Source organism: Syngnathoides biaculeatus, chromosome 9, assembly GCF_019802595.1.
Source record: "Syngnathoides biaculeatus isolate LvHL_M chromosome 9, ASM1980259v1, whole genome shotgun sequence".
NCBI lineage: Eukaryota > Metazoa > Chordata > Actinopteri > Syngnathiformes > Syngnathidae > Syngnathoides > Syngnathoides biaculeatus.
In genome coordinates, this window is record NC_084648.1 from 5,124,393 (window position 1) to 5,147,147 (window position 22,755).

At 41.9% G+C, this 22,755-nt stretch overlaps 1 protein-coding gene across 4 annotated transcripts; it reads left to right on the plus strand.

Moving 5' to 3' along the window:
- Positions 1 to 1,322: 1,322 nt before the first annotated feature.
- On the plus strand, positions 1,323 to 22,258 carry pcdh10a (protocadherin 10a). 4 transcript variants are annotated; one of them, XM_061830891.1, is made up of 5 exons: positions 1,323 to 4,380; positions 5,533 to 5,591; positions 6,238 to 6,344; positions 18,895 to 19,278; positions 20,813 to 22,258. In XM_061830891.1, the coding sequence occupies exons 1-5, from the start codon at positions 1,834 to 1,836 to the stop codon at positions 20,830 to 20,832; spliced, it is 3,117 nt and encodes a 1,038-aa protein (XP_061686875.1). In that variant the 5' UTR covers positions 1,323 to 1,833; the 3' UTR covers positions 20,833 to 22,258. The 4 variants fall into 4 exon arrangements, 3 of the variants coding, with proteins under 3 accessions (XP_061686875.1, XP_061686876.1, XP_061686874.1); XM_061830892.1 differs by having other exon boundaries at positions 18,895 to 19,055; XM_061830890.1 differs by lacking the exon at positions 20,813 to 22,258 and having other exon boundaries at positions 18,895 to 20,447.
- The last annotated feature ends 497 nt before the right edge of the window (positions 22,259 to 22,755 follow it).

Here is a 22,755-nt window from a genome sequence, read left to right on the forward strand (position 1 = left end):
AGAGAGAGAGAGAGAGAGAGAGAGAGCGAGAGAGAGAGAGAGAGAGGGCCGCGAGATCTTACATCGAGTGTCAGCTCGATTCAGTCACACAGCTCTGGCTCAGACATGGGTGAAAATTTATCGAACGTCTGTTCTTTGTTTCTTCTGACTTGCGTGGCTAGATGCAGAATCGTTGTTTAATCCACTCCACAATGGGCACGTCGCTTTGCATTATAGTCTATATTGTTGTGCCCCGTCTATTACATTTGGATTAGGAGACTTATGCTAATTAATTTCAATTACACCCCTTTTCATCGTCTTTGTGATCGCCGTCTCAAAAAAAAAAAAAAAAAAAGAAAAAATGCACACAAGTACCACCTCAATTATTTATGCCACCCTCGGAAACCACCCATTTGAAAAAATTTGCATATTTAATATATTCATTGTGAATTAAATTAGCGGATGATGCAACTGCGCATACAGTGAAGGCCAGCATGTGAGGAGACTTAATGATAAAAAAGTGGAAGATAGAGGAACTAATAGACTCCAAGCTATTAGCATCACGGTGGGACTAAAGCGGAATGCTTCATTAAACTGAATTAAAGCAACCCATGTGTGATCGCGCTCTGATGGGAAACCCGTTTGGTGACAACTCCCAAACAACATGCACTCGAACTTTATACAGAACATGTACGTATTGAGCCCTGAGATATTGTCCCAACACCGTGTGTGTGTGTGCGTGTTTGTGTGTGTGTGTGTGTGTTTGTGTGAGATACAGTATATATACACACCTGCCACGCACACACACACACACACACACACACACACAACTGTATACGATGGCTCATGCACATATTTGTTCCAGTCCATTGCAAATTAATACAACGCTGCAATAATTGCATTGCTAGCTGCTGGTCACATTCCGACGTCTGTTTGCTAAAATTTAAGGGACAGCCAGTTTATGACGATCTAATTATAAGAGGTAGCCACCATTCTGGACCCAAAAAGCATTCCCTCGACAGAGTACGTGCAGCCCCGCTGGTTCCTTCCAATCATCTCTATTATTGCAGTTTCTTATTTCGACGAATGTGTAAAACATTTAATTTCCCTGTTACCACGGAAGCAAGGCCTGGAGGAGAAGAGGGGGGGAGATGAGAAGCGCAACTGTGCCGAACTGGTTTTGTTAAGACGCTCGAGTGGGAGCGCTTGCTGGCATCGCGGAGCCCCAATCAGGGGGCATTACGCGCGGTCCTTGAGCTCACCATTGGCTGGTGGGGAAAGAAGCTGTGCGCAAAACCAACCCGCAGCTCACACTCGCTTGACAGAAGCCGAGCAGAGAACATCATCCGCTTTGAGCGCACGGACGCACAGATTACATTCACGCACATAGGTTAAGAAAAAGCCCTTGTATTCGTTAGAGTCTTCATATAGAAATTGTAGATATTTTTTCCTCTCCCCGTCCCCTCTACAAGGCAGGAATTGCTTCTTTTGTCGAGTGACTTTTCTTTTTTTTTGGTGTGTGTGAAGAAGGGAACAGTGTGTTTCTGCGCACAGGAAGTGTTTGCTATGCAGCCTGGCTACAGTCCGACGCCAGAACTCGCAGCTCGGTGCACAATTGATTAAAACAGATGGCTGTGCTTCACACATCTCAAACGACTAGATGTTACACTTACCCGAGTCAAAGGAGGGGATTTTCACAAACGGAAACCTTTTCCCCCATTTTAATCTCGCTGCCATTTTTAAGGCAGATAACTTGGGAAATGCGCGCTGCTGGTAAAAAATAAGGAATAAAATTTTTTTCAACAACTTTTTTTTTTTTTTTCTCGAAGTGCACTTTGCAGAGAGGAAGCAGACATGATTCGGTTGTTTTTTCTGGTTTCCATCCTGGATGGTGCGCTGTCTCAGCTTCGCTACTCCGTAGCAGAGGAGCAGGAGCCCGGGACTGTGGTTGGGAATATCGCGGAGGATTTGGGGCTGGACATTACCAAACTTTCCGCTCGCCGCTTCCAGACTGTGCCTAGTTCGCGGACGCCCTATCTAGAAATGAATTTAGAAAACGGCGCGCTCGTGGTAAGGGAGAAAATTGACCGAGAAGAAATCTGCAAACAGACCATCCCGTGCCTATTGCACCTGGAAGTGTTTTTGGAGAACCCGTTGGAACTCTTTCGCGTCGAAATCGAAGTGTTGGATATCAACGACAATCCACCCAGTTTTCCCGAGCCGGACATTTCGGTGGAGATATCCGAGAGCGCCATTCCCGGGACGCGCTTCCCAGTGGAAAACGCCTTCGACCCAGACGTGGGCGCAAACGCTCTCAGCACATACGCGATCACCAATAACAACAATTTTTACCTGGACGTGCAGACTCAAAGCGACGGGAACAAGTTTGCCGAGCTAGTGCTGGAGAAGCCCCTTGACAGGGAGCAGCAGGCGGTTCACCGCTACGTGCTCACCGCCGTGGACGGGGGCAACCCGCAGCGCACCGGAACCGCGCTCTTAGTCGTGAAAGTTCTCGACTCCAACGACAACGCGCCCACTTTTGAGCAGTCCGTCTACACGGTTAATTTACGGGAAAACTCCCCCGTGGGCACCCAAGTGATTCAGCTCAACGCCACTGACGTTGACGAGGGGCAAAACGGGGAAATTATTTATTCCTTCAGCAACCACAACACTCCGCGGATTAAAGACTTGTTCAGCATCGATGCCAGAACAGGCAGGATAGAGGTGGCGGGTGAGGTGGACTACGAAGAGAGCAACACGCACCAGATTTACGTGCAAGCGAAAGATTTGGGGGCGAACGCCGTCCCCGCTCATTGCAAAGTGCTCGTGAAACTCGTTGACGTGAACGATAACACTCCAGAGATTGGATTCAGCACTGTGACTGAGTCCGTGAGCGAGCAGGACGCCCCGGGCACAGTCATTGCACTTTTCAGCGTCTCGGATCGCGATTCAGGCGAGAACGGTTTAATGAGTTGCGAGATCCTGGGAGACGTCCCTTTTAAGCTCAAGTCGTCTTTCAAAAATTACTACACCATCGTGACGGACGGCCCGCTGGACCGAGAGACAACGGAGTCCTACACCATCACAGTGGTGGCAAAAGACAAGGGCCAGCCCGCTCTTGCCGCCAGCAAGTCCATTAAAGTGCACGTTTCGGATGAGAATGACAACGCGCCCCGTTTCACGCAGGTGGTTTATGACGTGTATGTGACTGAGAATAATGTGCCCGGGGCTTTCATTCACGCTGTGAGCGCTTTAGACCCTGATATTGGCCAGAACGCTCTTATTACTTACTCCATATTGGAGTGTGACATACAGGGCATGTCTGTGGACACTTATGTTTCCATAAATCAGGACACCGGTTACCTTTACGCACTGCGCTCTTTCGATTATGAGCAGCTCAAAGAGTTTAGCTTCATGGTCCAGGCTAAGGATGAGGGAACACCTGAGCTCTTCTCAAATGCCACTGTGAATGTTATCATTGTGGACCAAAACGACAACGCCCCAACTGTCATAGCGCCCATTGGTAAAAATGGCACGGCGAAGGAGCCCCTGCCGCGCGCTGCTGAGCCTGGCTACCTTGTGACACGCGTCGTGGCCATGGATGCGGACGATGGCGAGAACGCACGGCTGTCCTACAGCATCTTGCGGGGCAACGAGTTGGGCATGTTCCGCATGGACTGGAGGACTGGAGAGCTGAGGACCGCCCGGCGGATGGCTCACAAGCGGGACTCTCAGGTCCATTATGACCTACTAATAGAAGTGCGGGACCACGGGCAGCCCCCCCTGTCATCCTCGGCCAGCGTGAGTGTGATATTAGTGGACAGTGTGGTTGAAGGTCGCAGTGGGGATCGTGGCTCCGCCTCGAAGGCAAAGGAGACCTCTCTTGACCTGACGCTCATTCTGATCATAGCCCTCGGCTCCGTGTCCTTTATCTTCCTCTTGGCTATGATTGTCTTGGCCGTGCGCTGCCAGAAGGACAAGAAACTCAACCTGTACACCTGCCTGTTGGCCGGTGACTGTTGCATGTGTTGCGGCTCCTGCTGTAGCCGGCACACTCGAGGCCGCAAGCAGAAGAAGCTCAGCAAGTCCGACATCATGTTGGTTCAGAGCACCAATGTGACATCAGGCGTTGGGCCTGTGGGGCAGGTACCCGTGGAGGAGTCTGGAGTGGGAAGTGTGGGAGGGGGATTTGGCTCCCACCACCACCAGAACCAAAACTCCTACTGCTACCAAGTGTGTCTGACACCAGAGTCTGCCAAAACTGATCTGATGTTCCTAAAACCATGCAGTCCCTCCCGAAGCACTGATACGGATCACACCAACCCGTGTGGCGCCTTAGTTACTGGTTACAGCGACCAACAACCAGACATCATATCCAACGGCAGCATTCTTTCCAGTGAGGTAAAAAAAAAAAAAAATAATCACAATTGTCCCCACCCCACTCCCCCATGACAAGATGCACTAGAATGTTAACATTTAACACTATCACATGGGCAGAAATAAACACCCAACCATGTGTTTCATGTTTTCTATTCAAACCATGTCAAAACAAAGTCCTTCCACAGATGGAATTTCTATTGACTCGCTATTTAGCTTTGTGGCCTTCAATCATTGTCATACCTAAATTGGTGATGAGACGCGTCAATTGTTAACTCTCATGTGGCTATGAGTTCATATGGGTATTATTCCAGTCAGGCAACATCTTTGAGTCATTGAAGTAGCTTTTATATTATTGAAAGTAATTTTTTTCATTTGCATTGATAGGAATAATCTGACCTCGTGGTCACAGATCACACATGTTCAGTGTTTACCGTGGTTATATTCAGTAATTACAAGGCCACTTGACACTAATTTAGACAACAGAGATCCTCTTCATAGTTAATTTTATTCATCAAAATTCACATCAAAATTTCAGTACTGGGAAGCTTTATTTTTGTAAAAAAAAAAAAATAGCCAAAAAACTAAACTTTCTGTGAGAAAGATGACAGATGGTTCTCGTAATGTCAGTTTCTAAACGATCCTCTTTTTAATTTTATTTGGATGACCGAACTATAACGAGGCAGCAAACATTAGAAGAAAAAAGGTAAATAATTCGGTGGCCCCATTTTATGCTCAGCCTGTACGTTTTGCACCGGGGAGCTTTGAGGACTTGAAGCTTTTTTTGTTGATTGCAGTGTGGCTGGAGTTTTGCCAGACAGCCAGTCACAGTCTTGCCTTTGCTGTGCTTTAAGTATTCTCTGCACGACCCAGCATGGCAGCAGCGTGAACAAAGGTTGTTCAGTCCCAGCGTAGGCTGGCTCAATCATTTACACATTCAATCGCCTCCTAACCCACTCTCCACTGCTCTCTTCTCACCCAGTCATTAAGTGGATACGTGCGTGCAAGTGGATGCTTTCAACGTCCGTTGTTTTTTGCGCCACAGCAAAAATAGTTTTCAACTCTTCTATGCTAATGTATCATTTGTGGTCACCTGTGTTTCTCCAATCGACGTATTCACCTGTGTGTCTATTTTAGTTGAGATGACCTGTTTTGTTTTTTTTATGGGTTTTGTAGAATAAACATCAACGCGCGGAACTAAGCTACCTGGTGGACAGACCAAGACGTGTTAACAGGTAGCGAAAAGCAGTCACTGTCTTTCTTCCGCACGACCTATCTCTCTCTCTTTCTCTCTCTCTCATACACACATGCATACACACACAGATGCACACACATCTGGATATCAACAATGTGCTGAGCCAGGCGAACCACATAATCATTCACTGTCAGAGGACCGCTAACATCCAGCTGGCCAACGGGAACCACAGTCTATTCACAGATCTATAAAACTGAATATTACACCCATCAGTATTAGTCTTGTGGATTCTGCATCATTAATTGTGGCTCTGAGAGGCTACATGGTTCCCTGTGTGTCCGTAATGTAGCTCTTCAATTTGGCACCAGTCCCATAACTGGCAGAGCGGCGCCTATTAAAGCTCTAAGACTGGATTTCATTACATGCCATGTGTAACATCCAATTTAGAATTGTGATGGCCGCCGTGACGGTATTAATGCAGCTATGCGTTGGCGGGTTCTGATTCTCTTTGGTTCTCTCTCTCTCTCTCTCTCTCTCTCTCTCTCCTCTCTCTCTCTCTCTCTCTCTCTCTCTCTCTCTCACTCCCCCTTTCTCTGTCTTTTGCACTCTCCTGGCCTTTCATTTAATGAATTCTTTTCGTTCTCCTGTCCCTCTGTGACCAACTATATTCTGCCTCTCTCCTCCAGTTCGGCATTCCAAGAAGCAGACATCGTGAGCTCGAAAGACAGCGGTCACGGAGATAGCGAACAAGGCGACAGTGACCACGACGCCACAAACCGGGGCCACTCTGCCGGTGAGTTCTTATCATCATAATCATACGTCTTTCGAAATAATGTTCGTGTGGTGAATTGAGCCGAATTTTAATTTGTGACCAAGACTGCCCTGATTGTTTGTTGTTAGCTGGCTTCCAAGACTATTGCATTCTGGATAGAAAGTGAAAAGAGAAATTATTTGGCAGAAACCTTTATTTGCTTCCCCTTACTCTCGGTGTTCCGCTGAGTGGTACTGAAAGGACAGCGACTGACTGGGCGGAAGTGAGCCATGCACTTCTTTCCTCTTATTAATAAATAAATTCACTCAAGTGAAAGGCAAAAGGCAGATAAGGTAATGTGACATAATAAGATGCATTCAATCACGTATATGAATGATTGCATCCCCCCCTTTTTTAATATGTCAGCCAATACACATCGTAAGAAATAGGATTATAGTTTATATCTTGTCCCTTGAATTGTTAAAGAAAAAAAAAAAGGTTATGGTTGTGTCTGAAGGTAATTGTGTTTTTTATTTGCATAAATTTCTACTCATTATAATCCCTCAAGGGGAAATTGAAATTCACACTCAGCTGTGTTTTTGTGTTGCACACCGCAGATATGCAGGGATGCAATGAGAGATGTCATAACGTAAGGATGTATGCAAGCTATGTTGCACCACTTGAGCAGGCTTGCTCAAAGGCACGTCAACAGTAGCTAGGGAACAGACTTGTGGGATATAAATAGATTAAGAAAATAAGGTAAAATAAGAACAGATAAAAAAGATAAAAACACTTATTTTAGTTTTTGAATGACTGGACATGATTAGGATGCAGCGAAATCACAAATGCCAGAGGCATGAATTACACATAATATTTACATGAGTTCCATGATCCTTCGTACTTGAAAAGTGTTTATCATGCAGGGATGAAGATGCATGGGTGCGTGTGGGGTGATACTGTGGCCACAGAGCACTGTTGGTATTTAATTATTATTTACAAAATAGTTAAACATATTCCAATTTACTGCCGTATGCCCTTTCTTTGGTTTACAGCACAGGTGTCAAACTCAAGGCCCGGGGGCCAGATCCGGCCTGCCGCATGATTTTATGTGGCCCACGGAGGCAAATCTTGTGTATCAACTTCCATGATTTTTTGTTCAAATCTGGACCAAAATTTCAAATTGTCCGATCATAAATGATAACGTTGAGATATTCCAAGCATTTTTACGTTGCCAAAAACAATAATAGTTGGAAAAACCCATTACCCTTGATTTCTGATTCCAAAACTAGTTCTTAAATTGCATGTGTAAATATGAGGAGGCGGTTAAAGATTGTCATCGTTTCACAGCCATAACGGCACTTTCTGGGAAACTGCAAGTACAATGTGGCCCGCGACAAAATAGGAGTTTGACACCCCTGGTTTACAGTATGGATGAGCCCTTTTTGTAGACGCAGCTTACCATAGCAGTCATCTTGTTTATGCAAACATTCAATTAGATGTGTACCTGTTTATTGATCCAAGTGGAGTCGGACAAAAAGAGGAGCAATGGAAAATCGGATTTCATATTGAACTGCCCTTTTCCTTGGAGGCTTCACTCCACACAATTCATATAAGACCTCCGTCTAGACCTAAGTCTGGCAAATATCATGTCAGTGCTGGGAATATAAACTAGACTTCTTTGGATCTGTGTTGTAGGACAGTGAACAGTACTCATCAGGCTCTGTGGCATTTGACATTCTTTATCACCTGAGGCGAAACAGAGAGTCATCTATGCGCCACTGATAGTTTAACTCTCAGCTCTTGCTTATCAAATATTTGAGGAAGGTCACACTGTATAAACCAGCAAGGCAGCAGTTGAGATTTTAAATATTTGACTCTTTATACAGCTATCGACAGTTCGACTAAGAAAAAAAAAATAGAACTTCAGAAAAGGGATGACATGGCATTTGTGACACGATGGCTTGGTACACATTTTCAGTGCTGATTAGGAAGACACTTTTATCACTTTCCTGTTTGGAATGTTGAAGGGTAACGAAAAGACAACTGAATTGTAAATAAACGAAAGTGTACTTAGCTCCAGTTTGGCTTTGACAATGTTCCCTTGGCACTGGTCTGAGAACATACAGTACGCTTTCTTTAATCCATATTTTATATAATACATTAACGCATTTTCTCCTGTTAGATTTTTAAGTGAACAGATGACAACTCCAAGGGAGGTAATAGCACATTAATGGTATTTTCAAATGTGGAGGTAGTATTTGTTTGTGGAGCGGTAGGCCAATCTGATAGCAGTAAAGTATAAAAGTAAGTTTCTTTCGGCTTAAGTTTATTACATTTTTTTTGTTGGTGGGGGTGTATTTCAGACATTATTTTATGTGTTATGCTCCCCATATACTTCTATTCTCTCAACCGCTTTTCCTCACAAGGGTCACAAGCATGCTGGCACCTGTACCAGCTGACTTTGGGCAAGAGGGGGTGTACACCCTGAATCGTTCGCCTGACAACCGCATGGCACTCACATTCACACTTATGGACAATTTAGTCTTCAACTAACCTATCATGCATGTTGTTGGACAATGTGGGAGGAAATAGCAGTACCTCTGTTCATTTTGTTATCAACATCTGCAATGTTCAACTCATCTAAAGTCAAAAGAAATTAATTCAAAACCAAGAAACTAAATGTGTGTGCTGTATTACTATTATTAAAGTTTGATGTTTTTCCATGCAGGTATCATTTAAGGCAAATAAAACTAAGAACATTTATGTGAGATTTTGCACTTCCTCAGGGACAGTATGAAGGGAATAAAATGGAATTGTCCTCTAAAAGGCAAATATTTATTTAGTTGTCTTAGCGATTGCCTGGAATTCTTTCAAGTGTATACATTGGACCTTTGCTATTTTTGAGTGATAGGGGCTGAACCTGACTATGAATAGCAAATTTCCACAAATAATGGACAATACTCTAACTGTATTTTTTTTTTTTTGTAGAGTACCATAAATATACCACAAACTGTGATCCCCAAATATATTAAAATCATTCAAAACACTTGAAAACACCTTAAAAAACTGCTGTAAGCTTATTAGAAAGTAAAGTCATTTTTTTAGACCTAAGCATCCACAGTCACAGTCATCTGCAGCAACACGTTAGGCATTTCCGGTGGAAAGGTTTGGATACGCATCATTTTCCACTATCCGTATGTTTTAAGCTACTGACTTGCCATCTGAGGGAAAAATAACTAAATTCTTTGAATGTGTGAAAACCTCAGGTTATGAAATAGTTATTCTTAATAGTTCAGTTTTGGCACTTTCCAAGGTCAAAATTTCATCAAAATGTTTTCAAGATGAAGGGATACTGTAGCTCCTCCAGCCAACATTGTGGTGTGCTACTAAGTTCAGTACCGACTTGATTTTGAGTTTCCAGATGTTTCCCGTAATGTCAGTTTGTATTTTAGCGTATCTACCACGCTTCCTTACCCATTTGACTGCAAAGTAAAGCGCAGGAGTCATAAGAGCGATGTGGCTTGCTGGGTCGACATAGCAGTTAGCGCTTCGATGTTTACTGATTACTGGCTCCACTCAGTGACAACACGAACCGACGCTCGTAGATAGGTTTATTGATCTTCCGCTTTGCTGTTTTTACAGATTCCACTAGTGTGGATGCCTTCTTTAATCCTAGCTTGGTGAAACAATCATGAGCTAAAGCACACATGGGTGCCGCCATGTATGGTATCCCTCTCACGCTGACTCACAATCACACATCTAAGACAGCTGTTGCTTGAGTTCTAATTGGATGAGCAATTGTGTGCAAGCCAAAACTTTGCCAGACATGCACACCAGCTTTTGGTTGGGGAAGACTGTTTAAAAGTATATTTGGTTGGACAATATTTTTATTTTTTTTGGGTGTAGGTACAAATAACGGTGTCTCAATTACAGAGATGCTCCAATAAAATGTTTGTGAATCTCAGCAAGTCATTGGCTAGGAGCAGAGCAAAGGAAGGTGAATAGCCATTACTTCCACCTTCTGCCTTCCACCGCGGAAGCTTGGTTGAGCGGACAAGTCGTTGGATTTTGTATCTTTTTTGAGGTTATGGTCAACAGTAATAGCATGTTGTCTCGATTAAAGAGATTCTATAATACATAAAATATAAGACATCCTGTAAGCAGTATTTTGCTGTGAAACAAACAAAAAAAAGTTTTTGCTGCATTACAGGTTAGTTTTTACACAAATAACAGGATAGGTAAAAAGAACTCTGCAAATAGGTTAGGGGTTGGGAAAGACAAACTGTTTGTAAAGCCAAGGGATATGATTGGTTTGAGCACAGACTGGACTATTGATACAAAATCTGCCATGAATCCTTTAATGTAGTTGCAGGGCTATGGATCGTATATCATAAAATGACTGAACAGGTTGTTTATGAAGTTCTTCTCGTAAAAGATGCGCAAGAAGTCTTGCGCTCTCAGCAAGCAGCACCCCCCTACCCCCTGAAAAAAAAAATGGCGCATGTGCAGTGGTGATCGTACCTTGAATGGCTAGGTTTGAGAGACCACCCATGGCTTTTCAAACAATTCATGTAGAGAAAATCCTTAAAAATAATTGTTTCATAGAATATATAAGTACATATATATATATATATATATATATATATATATATATATATATATATATATATATATATATATATGTGTGTGTGTGTGTATCATTTTGTTTTGTTTTTTTGTTTTTACACATACACACACACACGGTGCCATAAAGCAACAATGCTCACATTAAGTGATATTTTACAGATCTCAAAATACGTTTAGAAAAATGTCATTTAATGGCACGGTGGATCGGCTGGAAAGTGTCGGCCTCACAGTTCTGAGGTCCCGTGTTCAATCCTAGATCCAGCTGTATGGCGTTTGCATGTTCTCCCCATGCCTGCGTGGGTTTCCTCCGGGGACTCCCGTTTCCCCTCACAACCCAAAAGCATGCACCATTAATTGCACACTCTAAATTGCCCTATGTGTGATTGTGAGTGTGGCTTTTTATCTCGATGTTCCATGTGAGTAGCTGGTAACCAGTTCAGGGTGTACCCTGTCTCCTGCCTGTTGACAGCTGGGATAGTCTCCAGCACTCCTGCGACCCTCGTGACGATAACCGCCAAAGAAAATGGATGGATGGATAGAATTGGCTTAAGTCAAGGTCTTTGGTTTCTTTCTCTGCACTGAATTGAATCGAGATTCGTAACGAATCGGTCTGCCTCTGTAGTTATAGTTTTTGAATTTAACTGATTCCTGTATATCTCCATTTGGATAGTATCAGCCTCAGGCCTGAGATTCCAAACTCTAGAATTTGTGAATTCATGAATGCCGAACTGCTAATACTACATACGATAGTCCAATATAATTTGCTTTTTTGACTTCTCATTGAGCTTTTCATCTAAAGTGCTGAGTAAAACTGTCAACAACAGTACTGTATATAATTGCATCATGGCTAATGTGGGCAGTTTGTGTTGGCTAACATGCTTTTGTGCTGAGCTAAAACCAGAATTGACCTCATGTCGGTTTTGTGAATTCCTCCTGAATTTGTCTGCTTAAGCAAAATTGCAACAGCCAACCAGCTATACGACGCACATTTGTGGCAGAGTCTCAGCCTTCATTCAGTTTTCCCCACACGTTGGATCTCTGCAACACTTGGCTGAGCAGTAATTCATTTCTGAAGCCTTTGCATAGAAATTATCAAAGGGGGTTTAGAGGCAGGTTGTCCTCACAGGACCTCACATCACAATGTCCCCTTTGGTATGTTTCAGAGTAGTTAAAATCACGGGAAAACCATCTGCAGTTGGCATAATATCAACCGAACCTGTATTTGCTAATCGCTCAGCCATCCTTCTGACACTTGAGAAAATAAGGCTACTGATGTTGTTTTAAATCAAAGGGATTTTGCCTGTGGGGTTATCTCCAGATGCTTTTTAAAAAGTGTGTGCATAGCTTTCCTGAAAGCTGTGTCAGGATCCAAAGCACAAATGATCCACACTGCCACACCCTTATCTAGCCCACACCCTCATTCAGGTTGTTTTATTCAAATAAGGTGCTGTCTTCTCTCTGCATTATTCTCCTTGTCTCTCTAATAGGAAATTGAGCAAACAAGCAAAAAAAAAAAAAAAAGGCATTTCAGACACGGATGCGGCAATCTGTGAGACGGTAGGGAGAGCAGAAATTATCGTCATGATGACATTTTCGTGAGAACAAATGCCATGACAAATGAGCCAATTAAATCATTGTGGCAGGGGTGTATGAGATTGATGGTTATGAATTAGTAGCAGGCATCATGTTTCCTTGTCAGTGATCTGTCAAAGACATTTAGCAAACAGACTTCAGAAACCATCTTTGCTCCCACCCAAGATACTAATTCACATAACAATATAGGGAATATTATTGTAAGATAAAAGTCTATGGTGTTATGGTGGAATAGTAGTATTTTGCTCGATATCTTACTGTCACGTCCCATCGGAAACGAGAGTAGGACCCAAATGCAGAACTCGGAAGACGCAAGGTAGTTCAAGAAGAGACACGTTTATTGTATGCAGAGGTCGGGGATCGAGCAGGCAGTCCGGTGCAGCAGCGGTAGTTGTGACGTCAGGCGAAGAGAACAGATGAGCGGACAGGCAGGAGTCGGTACACAGGGAAACAATCAACGCAGGCAGAAGTATCGAAGGAGTCAGGCTTACGGGGTTGGTCGGAGAACGGACGAGGGTCGGTACACACAGGTTCAATCAGGGATACGAGAGTGCTGGAACGGGACATAAAGCTCAACGAACTGGCCGAGGACCAGTCGTCACCGGGTCCTATATATACAGGGGATGATCAGCCCGCATGAGGCGCAGGTGTGTGCCTCCCAATTAGCGCAGCCGCGCGGGCACCCGCACAGCTCGTGCTGAAGCGGCAGGATCATGACACTTACAATGTCCTTTACAGGAGAAGCGAGCTGGGATAGCCCTTAGTTCACCTCTTATCCTAATTAGGGCAAGTGCTATAGAAAATGGATGGCTAGTCATATAAAATAATAATAAAAAACAATCTTTAATGAAAAAGACAATTTGTATTTTGCAACAACTTGAACTATGACAACTTTGGGAAAGTTGTATTGATTTCATTAAAAAGTATCCAGCATGTGTCGCTGCATCCAAATAACACACAAACCAGAGATCAATAACCAGTGTTCAGCCAGAGGGTGTACAGGAAGGTGGGATATTAATCAACCAGGCAGCGCATGGGAAGGCAGCCATCTCGACTCTCCATCAAAACATTTAGTAGCTGCCTCTGTGAGGCTCACAACAATTTCTCTGTCTGTCATTGCCGGGTAGGGTGGCAGCCATCTTGCTCTGTTGTTGCCCTGGGAGGTCTGTGGTTTACTCATCAATGGGCAGCTCGTGCGAGGAAGCTTTGCTGTTCCCCTGCCATCTTGAGCTCCTGTCCAAATATTGGTATGCCTGTGTTCTCGCTGGAACAATGAGGGAAATGGATGTTTTTCTGAGGAAAATGACACAGAAGGAGAGTGCTAAAAAGTGAAAATCACAAACAGAGGAATGAATGCGGGCAAAGGGTGGGTGAGTGGGTCTAATCTGGGTACACACACAGTGCCTCATTTTTTTTCCCCCTCACCATTTGTTTTTGCTCATTTCCTTCAGCTCCCACTTGCTGATTGTATGTCAGTCAGCACAATTAGTCAAATCACTCCAACATGGGATTTCTGAAACGTGCAGCGATGTAATGAAAAACAAAATAGTCAGGGGGGAAATGTGCTGATGGCTTATTAGAAAGTGGATTGTGTTTGCCTTGTGTAGCATTGTTTACCCCCTTGCATGTGTTCGAGTTTGCATGCTCGTGTGTGTGTGTGCGTGTGTGTGTTTGCCTGCCGGATGAGGTCATGATGAGGGAGAGCGCTGTTGGCAGGGACTGTCATTGCCACTCACTGTTTTGGTTGTTGTTTGCTTCCTGCCCGAGGAAGTGAAGGTGCTTCATGAGGATCAACAGCCACTGGGTGTCATGCGCACATGGCCCGTCTGTCTGTTCGCTTCCGAGCATTTACATAACTTGGCATAAGAGTAATTTTAAGCCTGTGTGTTTGCAAACATATGTGGTGATGTCCCTGTTGGTTAAGTGCAAGCTGACAGGCAAAGACCTTTCTGAAGTTGCAGAGCCTTTGGTCACTATGTTTACGCATCTTCTCCAGACTACAATGCCCGATTGTTGCCTTTGATTTGATTAACAATGATATACTGTACTTAACTGGGATTGGTTGGCAACTAGTTCATGCTCTACCTCGCCTCCTGCCCGTAGATAGATGGGATTAGCGCCAGCACTCCCAGGACCCTTGTGGGGATAAGCAGCTCAGAACATGGATGGATGGATGGATGGATAGATGGATGGATGATGTACTTAAAGATGGATGCACATAGTAACTGTCAACCACTTATTTGGACAATGACCCAGAGAAGATTAGAATGCTGAAGAGCAACACGGGCAAACGTCAACAAATCATTACAAGGCCAAAAGCCAATCGTTACTTGAGCTGCCTCTGCCTCTGCATAGATTGTTTGCAGGAGGAATGTTACAGTTGTAAAGAATAATAATAATAAAAACAACAACAACGGCAACAATAATAATAATAATAATAATATGCATTATTAGGGTTATTGTTATTATTAGGTAATATTGAAATGATTAAAATTAAAACATTCATGTAATTGTCATACAGTATATCCATAATAATATAAAACTGCTATTGTAAATGTTTTTAAGCAAGTTCTATCATATTAATAAACCAATAAAAGTGTAGTTGAGTGTATATGAAAGCTGCTCTTATGTACAGTATGGATTTAACAACTTTTCTTGCGCCATCTGTGGTGTCCCTCTGCCTATTTTTTGGCCATTGCTCTCGCCATCTGTGTTATCGAGGGTTCTTCTCTCTGCTCCTGCAGCTTCGCTGCCTTTTCTGCCCTGGAAATCTGTGACTCTTGCTTTTGTTTGGTCCACGCCGTCGATTGTCTGGGAGCATTGTGTCTCATCTGACTTCATGGTCACTGCGGTCGCTTTGCCTGCTTTGTGCCCTGAATTAGCAGCAGTATTACTTTAACACAAGGCGCACAAAAACAAGCGCCGGCTTCAGCTATGACCCATTGGTTGTGGTACATACATGAGCATTTATAGTTGAAATAAGATTCAGATGATTGAAAGATGATTAGATTTTATTTTAAATTTAAAAGTAACTCAAATGAAAATGTCAACTGTGTCATAAAAAGCTAATTTTCATGTGAGAGGTTACTTGTATGTAAAAAAAAAAATGTCACCCAAAAATGTTGTCTTAGTGATCAACTAATTGAACTCCTCTTTCTGTCCATGGTCACAAATACTGAGATTATCAACACTAATGTTTGGACAAGAAGAAAATCATCAGTCAGTCACAGGGCTGACGTATACAATGTGTACATTCAGTTCACTGTTCACATCTCTTGCCAATTTTGAACCTTTGGTTAATCTAATTTACATTTTTGAACTGTGGAAGGAAACCTGGATACTCCAAATAAACCTTAGCAAGCCTGCATAGACCATGGGAAAAGGTCCGAGTTATTGTTGGATGTTTATATAACACACAGTGAGAGACACCACACGATGAGAAAAAAAAAAAAAAAAAATCAGGGCATGCGTGTTTACAGCTATGAGAGTGTTTGGTGTACTTCAGATGACCAGTACAGCACACTACACAAAAAACTGTATAGCGCCCAACAATTTTGACTCCCTTCCCCTAAAATATATACAGTATGTTGTATTGAAGGGAGACAAGGCAAACAGAATGAAATACATGAAATACAAAGAACAATAATAGAAGAAAAAATAGAAGGCGCCAGGCTGATTGTTAACCTATGTGGTAACTACAAGGTCTGTCGGGTGCCACTAAAGATATACAGTAGGGCTTCAGTGAGTACTTACATATTTTGAGTATTTTAAGGACAAAAAAATGCTTAAGGATTTTCTTCTGCCCTGGGAATTCAGTTATTGTACTCACTTGTGGCCCTAACTGCCAAACACCCAAATAAATGCTGTTAAAATGTAAATTTGTTGCATCTTTTTTTAAATTACTAAACTGAAAACACTCACAGACATTTTTTTTTTCATATTTTTCTGCTCAATGTAAAATAAAAATAAAAGAGTTTCCTATCACAAAAAAATGAACAAAATAGTTTGTCATTCTTTTTGAAGTTTAAGTGCTTCTATTTTCTTCTGCAGTCTTCTGTATTCATAATTGATCTTAAACCAAGCAAAAATAACATTTGTCCGAATACTGAAATATTCACTAGCTGCACCCCTAATATTCAGTTTATAAATCCAAACTACAAACTATGAGTTTTCCACTTCACTCTGGGCTAGACTATCAAACAGAACATCAACAAAGAGATCCTGCAGTTTTGGCTTTCTTCAGTGCGGGAGAAGTGGGGGTTGCAGCAGGAATATTCATGACTGCTTTGCCATGACAACATGCATGGACCATGTGAAGATGGTCGTGATGACAGAGCTGCAGAGGAGCCCAGATGAATCCTTCCTGGAGTTCTTCAAGTAGTAGCAGCGATAACTAAGAAAGTGTTCTAGGCTTCAACTGTATTACTCCGATGGGAAATTGGAATTTATTGGATCTATTGTGACACCGGGCCTGGAACTCAGTTGTCATTTCTGTTGTTGTGAATGACATGTTATACAAACACAGAACAGACAAATACTTCTCTATTTCTGAAGTCTTTCACCCTTGCCTCAAAAAATAACTCCAACCACAACGTACCACGTGATAACTGGTCAAGAGTATCTTTCGGATACAATAATATTTAACAACCGGGCCTTTTCTGATTTTGGTCAGAAACGTGGAATATTGAATTTTAAATTAAGCCCCATATACAGTGTGTGTTTACACATCGTTCGTTGTAATTTATCATTAGAAAGAAATTATGTTTGTGTCTATTGTAATTTTTGAAGGTGAACCACACAAGTCTACTCAACTCAGGTGCCTGATACTAAATGACACACAGTAACTGAAATATATAAAATAGAGTATGGTATACACAATAAAATTAAGGCTTAAGGGTCAGACAAAAACAATGACAACACACATTGTAGGTAAAAGGACTGGCTCAAGCACAACACTATCCTCGTCACACAGTAATAATAATAATAATAACAATAATAATAATAATAATAATAATACAGTGTTTTACCCATGTGTTCTTATTCATTTATTACTGATTAAGGTATATGAAGTTGTTGTGATAGGTGCACAGAACATAAGAGCAGCAATATCCTGTCTAGGTAAACATAGGTGAAATAGAACATTTGCCACGGTGCATTTCATGACATGTCCCACTTTCTTTACTCTTTTTTGTTCATGGTGGGTAAATATAATACACAGTAAGATGGTCAGATGTTTTGAGAATCATTTCTCTTCCCCTAGCAAGAGGAAAGGTAAAGAGGAAAAACAAAACATTTGAAAGTTACCGATTTATACCATCATGGTAAGTCCTAGTTATTTACATTATGTACTGTGTTACATCATTGTCTGCATACTTTACTTCTTGTTGGCCTAACATTTAGAATACTCTGCATGGATTTATCTTATCTTAAATATTTATTTTTTATGCATTAACTGGTCAAAACATTAGGTACACCGGCACTTTGGATGCTATATACTAGAGGCCACTAGCCATATATTGTTCACAAGAATACATTTCTGCAACTGCGGGGTCTTTGACAGTAAGCCATTTTGGCCTTGGGGGCATGGTGAGTGGAGAGGTTGTAGATGGCCCCCTTTTTTTCCTCAACTCTCTCCCTTTGCCATCCTCCTCCCTGATGTAAGCCCTCAACCTCCTGTCTCCTTCTTTGATCACACTATTCTATTGCTTTTCCACATTTCACCAGCTACAGGGAAAAACATGAAGAAACATAAATCCAATCTGCACAGGAGAAAATTGGCTGCAGGGTGTAATTATTATGATGGCTCTGTTCATGTTTCTTTTCCTTCATTTATTCCCTTTTATAATCTCGTTCATACACTTATCCCGCCATTCCCCTCTCTTTATTCTCTCTAAGAGAGTGTAATTAACATAACTGAGATCCCTTTTATGCATCTTCTTCTATTATATCATTTCCCGTGTTAATATAGTCTTTTTTTATGTGGATGTTTTGTTTTTGGCAGTAACCCTATGTCAATTACAGACTGTCTGGGTGTATAGGGATGATTGACATTGAAGAGCAAGTCGGCAGGCATGTAAATACTTTGCTTTTCATGTCACATTTCCTGAGATAATTGTAGTTTTTGTTTAAGGGTGGCAGTGCCGTTGTGTGTTTTAAGATCGTGGCGCTTGGAGGGGCATATTTTCAAAATGCAGCCTCACTTTGATTGCACATTTGATGCAGAATGAATGAGGATTAGAGGCAAACAGCTTGTTTCATCAGTGTTAGCCTCGTCCCTTTGATGAATTGTTTCACTGCACTTGAACGTCTTGTGACCTGAATGATAAATAATTTTAAACTTAGATTCTTCTGTTTGTATTTTCACTGAATCCAGGTGCCGATCTGTTCTCCAACTGCACAGAGGAATGCAAGGCCCTGGGTCATTCTGACCGCTGCTGGATGCCATCCTTCGTCCCATCTGATGGGCGCCAGGGGCCGGATTATCGCAGCAACCTCCACGTCCCCGGAATGGACGCTACATTGCCAGACACTGAGGTACCCTCGTCTGTCAACCTCTCCGACCAAGTCGCCTTGACATCGTCCACAGCTTCGTCCAACGATAGGTCATTCTTCACCTTTGGCAAGGATGGTCAAAGGTCACAGTCACACAACAGCCTTCACCATCACCTCCATCCCCAACAGCAGCAGTACAACTCCAGCACGCTAGAGAGGAAAGAGTATGATAGGGGGACCCTCCCGTACAAATCCACTTTTTTCTGTGAGTATCAGTATGAAAAATCCCTAGGACCTTTTGACTTTGGTCAGGTCCAGTACAGATACTAGAAGAGGGACTGCTGAATATACCTTTTTCTGATCTGGACTACAAACTTTTAGTTCTCCTGTTTTTAAGGAGCTTAAAAGTGCAAGTTTAGTTTGTTTAATTGTTCTTTTGTAATTTGTTTTTGTCAAATGTAAAATGTAATCCATTATTGCTTATCCCGCTTTTATCCAATATCGACCGAAATAGATTCCCCACTGCTCTTAAATACTGTCTGTAATTCTGTGACTTAAAAAAAAATAAAAAAATGAAAAAGAAGAGGACGAATTGGACTCCCTGAATCTGCTGTGGCCCATTTGTCTCCCACCTACCTTTTGTAAATTCCCCCTGTAAAAATATTTTGCCAAGCTTTTTTTTTTTTCAAATCTGATGCTCATACATGTAAAAGGTCATCACCATCAAGCTCACCTCATGATTTTATTTGTTTCATTGCCTCATACATTTATCAGAATTGATTTGAATCCTCCGAAACAAGTACACCACTTTATTCTTGAAAAGAATGCGTTGCGTGTGTACGTAGATAAGCACGCTGCGAAACAGTCAAAATCCTTCAATAATGAAGGTTGAGCTGCATACATCGCACTGACATCAATTGGAACATAATCGGGAATTTCCAGCTCCAAAGAGTTCTACAGCATTCATTAGGAGATGATAACAAATCATTTCCGTGCTCCCACATAGCATGAATAATCTATTAGCTCTAAGAGTAGAGAATGGATTCAATATAAACACTCAGTAGAGAGGTCATTTCCAATCACGTCACCGGCATGTATACTGCCATCCTCCATGAAACTGCATGCTGACTGTGGGCTGTCTCTCAGGTAAAGAATTGTTTGTGACCTACCAAAGTGTGCCAAGCAATTTCTCTACAGTACAACAATTGCCCGTGTGGAAAAATCATTGCTATTTAGCCTTAAGGCGCAATAACCTGCTCTTAATATAACAGGCTGCTCATCTCTTCTGCCTCACAGTGTAATGACAAATGTCCATTGTAAAATATATATTTTATACCCTTTTGATTTGTGTTTTACTTTATTTTGGTCTTTCCAAATAAATGGGCTTCATTATGGCACAGCAGAAGTTGTGATGTTCAGCATGGCGTAAAAATAAGGAGAACAGCTCCAGAGGTTGATGCTATGCTAAGATAGCATCATAGCTAAAACAACAGCTAGCTTCATACTATATATCAATATCATTCTTTGTTGAGCCACTTATAGCCACTGACACAATTTTTGTACTGTGTATTTTCTACATAATGTAGACGTAAAATTTTGAGTATTCATCTTCACAGTTTGTAATCCCATTCCTTAGGTTTAGTATTAGACACTGTGGAGTAGCTTTTATGGAGTATAAATATCTTCACAAAGAGTCCTTCGTGGCATGTATCCTTCAACGAGCTGTATTTGTAGCTGTAACTGAAAAGCCGCATGGGAAATAGTGTCATTTGTCTTAATGACTGTTCTCTGTCTTACAGCCCGCAAGAGGATTTGCTAGCTCATTCCATGTGGACCTGTCAGAGACAGCGTGAAGTTCAGTAATAGACCACCAACACTGATGATAGAGACCTCAAACTAAGACTAAATAAACAAAGCTGGACAACAACAACTCTGGATAAATGCCATTTTCTCGCGTGGCAATCTATGACAAAACCTTGGCTTTGGTTGCCAAAAAGAGGTGAGGAGAATAAAATTCTGAGTAGCTGTCAACCTTTCATTTTCTGAGGAGCATTCCAAGGCCTTATTCCTCTCAGCAGGACTGAGATCTGGGCTTGAAACAGTCTTTTGAGGTTATGGAGATATTAACATTATCAGCAAAGGAATGACAAATAATGAAAGAGGAATACAAGGGACCATGAAGGACCGGCTCATTCACAGAAATGGCTTTGGACTCTGGAGAGCTGTGTGTGCCTGTTTACATACATTAAGGGTCATCAACTTGGACCAACATCATGTGGAGCCCTTTAGCTATTTCTTTGGTCACCAGTGAGCCAACTGTACAGAAACTATGTGGGTATATATAATGACTGACATACAATGTGAAGGAGGGCCAGCAGGTGATATACAGGTACAGTATTTGATGGCACAGAAAAAAAAGAGGATGCAGAGAACTGACGACAAGTTTTACATTTTTGTTTTTGACTGACTGTCTTATGTAACTTTTTTCATTTGAGTTTTATTTCTGTGTGGTTCACATGTGGACAAATACAGTTGTATACAACTGTATTACAACATATAGTTGCAAACAGCAACGTGGAGGTTCAGTCCTCTTCTGGGTGGCTTTTTACTACAGAAAACGAGATGGAAGGTCATGTTTAGTATTGCGAGAATGTTCTAACGTTTGAACTCGTCATGATTAATGGAAGTGAAGTGATCGATTACCAGGATGCGATTCTTTTAACGCCCTTGGCCTATACATAAACAATCGGACACATTCAGTGTTTTTTATCATGTGTGAAAAGTGTTTACTGTGCTATTTTAAAAAGCGTTTAAATTAATATATATCTCTACATATCTAACTATATATATGACTATATTCAAACAAAATTTTGTTTTCCCGAAAACTGTGTAAGCATTGGTTTCTACACCTCATTCAATCAAGCATTCCAAGTGCGACAAAAATGGGAGTTGTTCTGATTTGAAAGGAGGAATGCTTTAAGTAAAATATATATAAAAAAAAAAGCAAATGCCGTTGAGGCCAACCAAGGCTAGGTTGACTTTCTTATTTGATTGTTATTTTCACCATGTCACCGAGATCTTGGTCGCCCGTGTATTTTTAGCTCAAGATATGATCCTGTACAGCAAGGGGAGGAGCTATTATTACTGAGCTATATTTCAAAGGTTTCACAATCATACGATCTCACAAACACACACACGCAGACACACACACACACACACACACACACACAAGGTCAAGTAATAAATAAACCGTGTTATTGAAGTTCTCTAATGTGTGTTTTGTCGGGAATAATTTGCCACAAGTCCACTGGGAAACCTGCTCTTTCCTTGGTTTTATCATGGAGCACAATAACTGCTTTCGCTATTTTTAGTGCTTGAATTTTCACAAGACACTGAGTTATCCCTGATGAGTCTTGTGGACTTAAAAGATGTATGTGATCGCTATGGTTTTGCTCTACTTTCTTATGACCTCAAAAAAATATTTTCTGGTGCCGGTCACACTACAGTAGTGCCTATCTTCCCAAAAGAAATGACTGGTGACAACACTTCAGCCCTTGCATTCCAATCCCATTATCAGTTCACCTCAATGTGATTCTCACATGGTCTTGCAGAATGTTCACAAGAGGAGAAAGAGCTCTTGAAGTCAGGGTCATAGGAAGTGGGGGTGGGGGGTGGAGGGGTTTCCGTCAATTGGCTGACTGCAAACAGAGACGATCTGTTTGTGTCCATCACAAGATTGCCT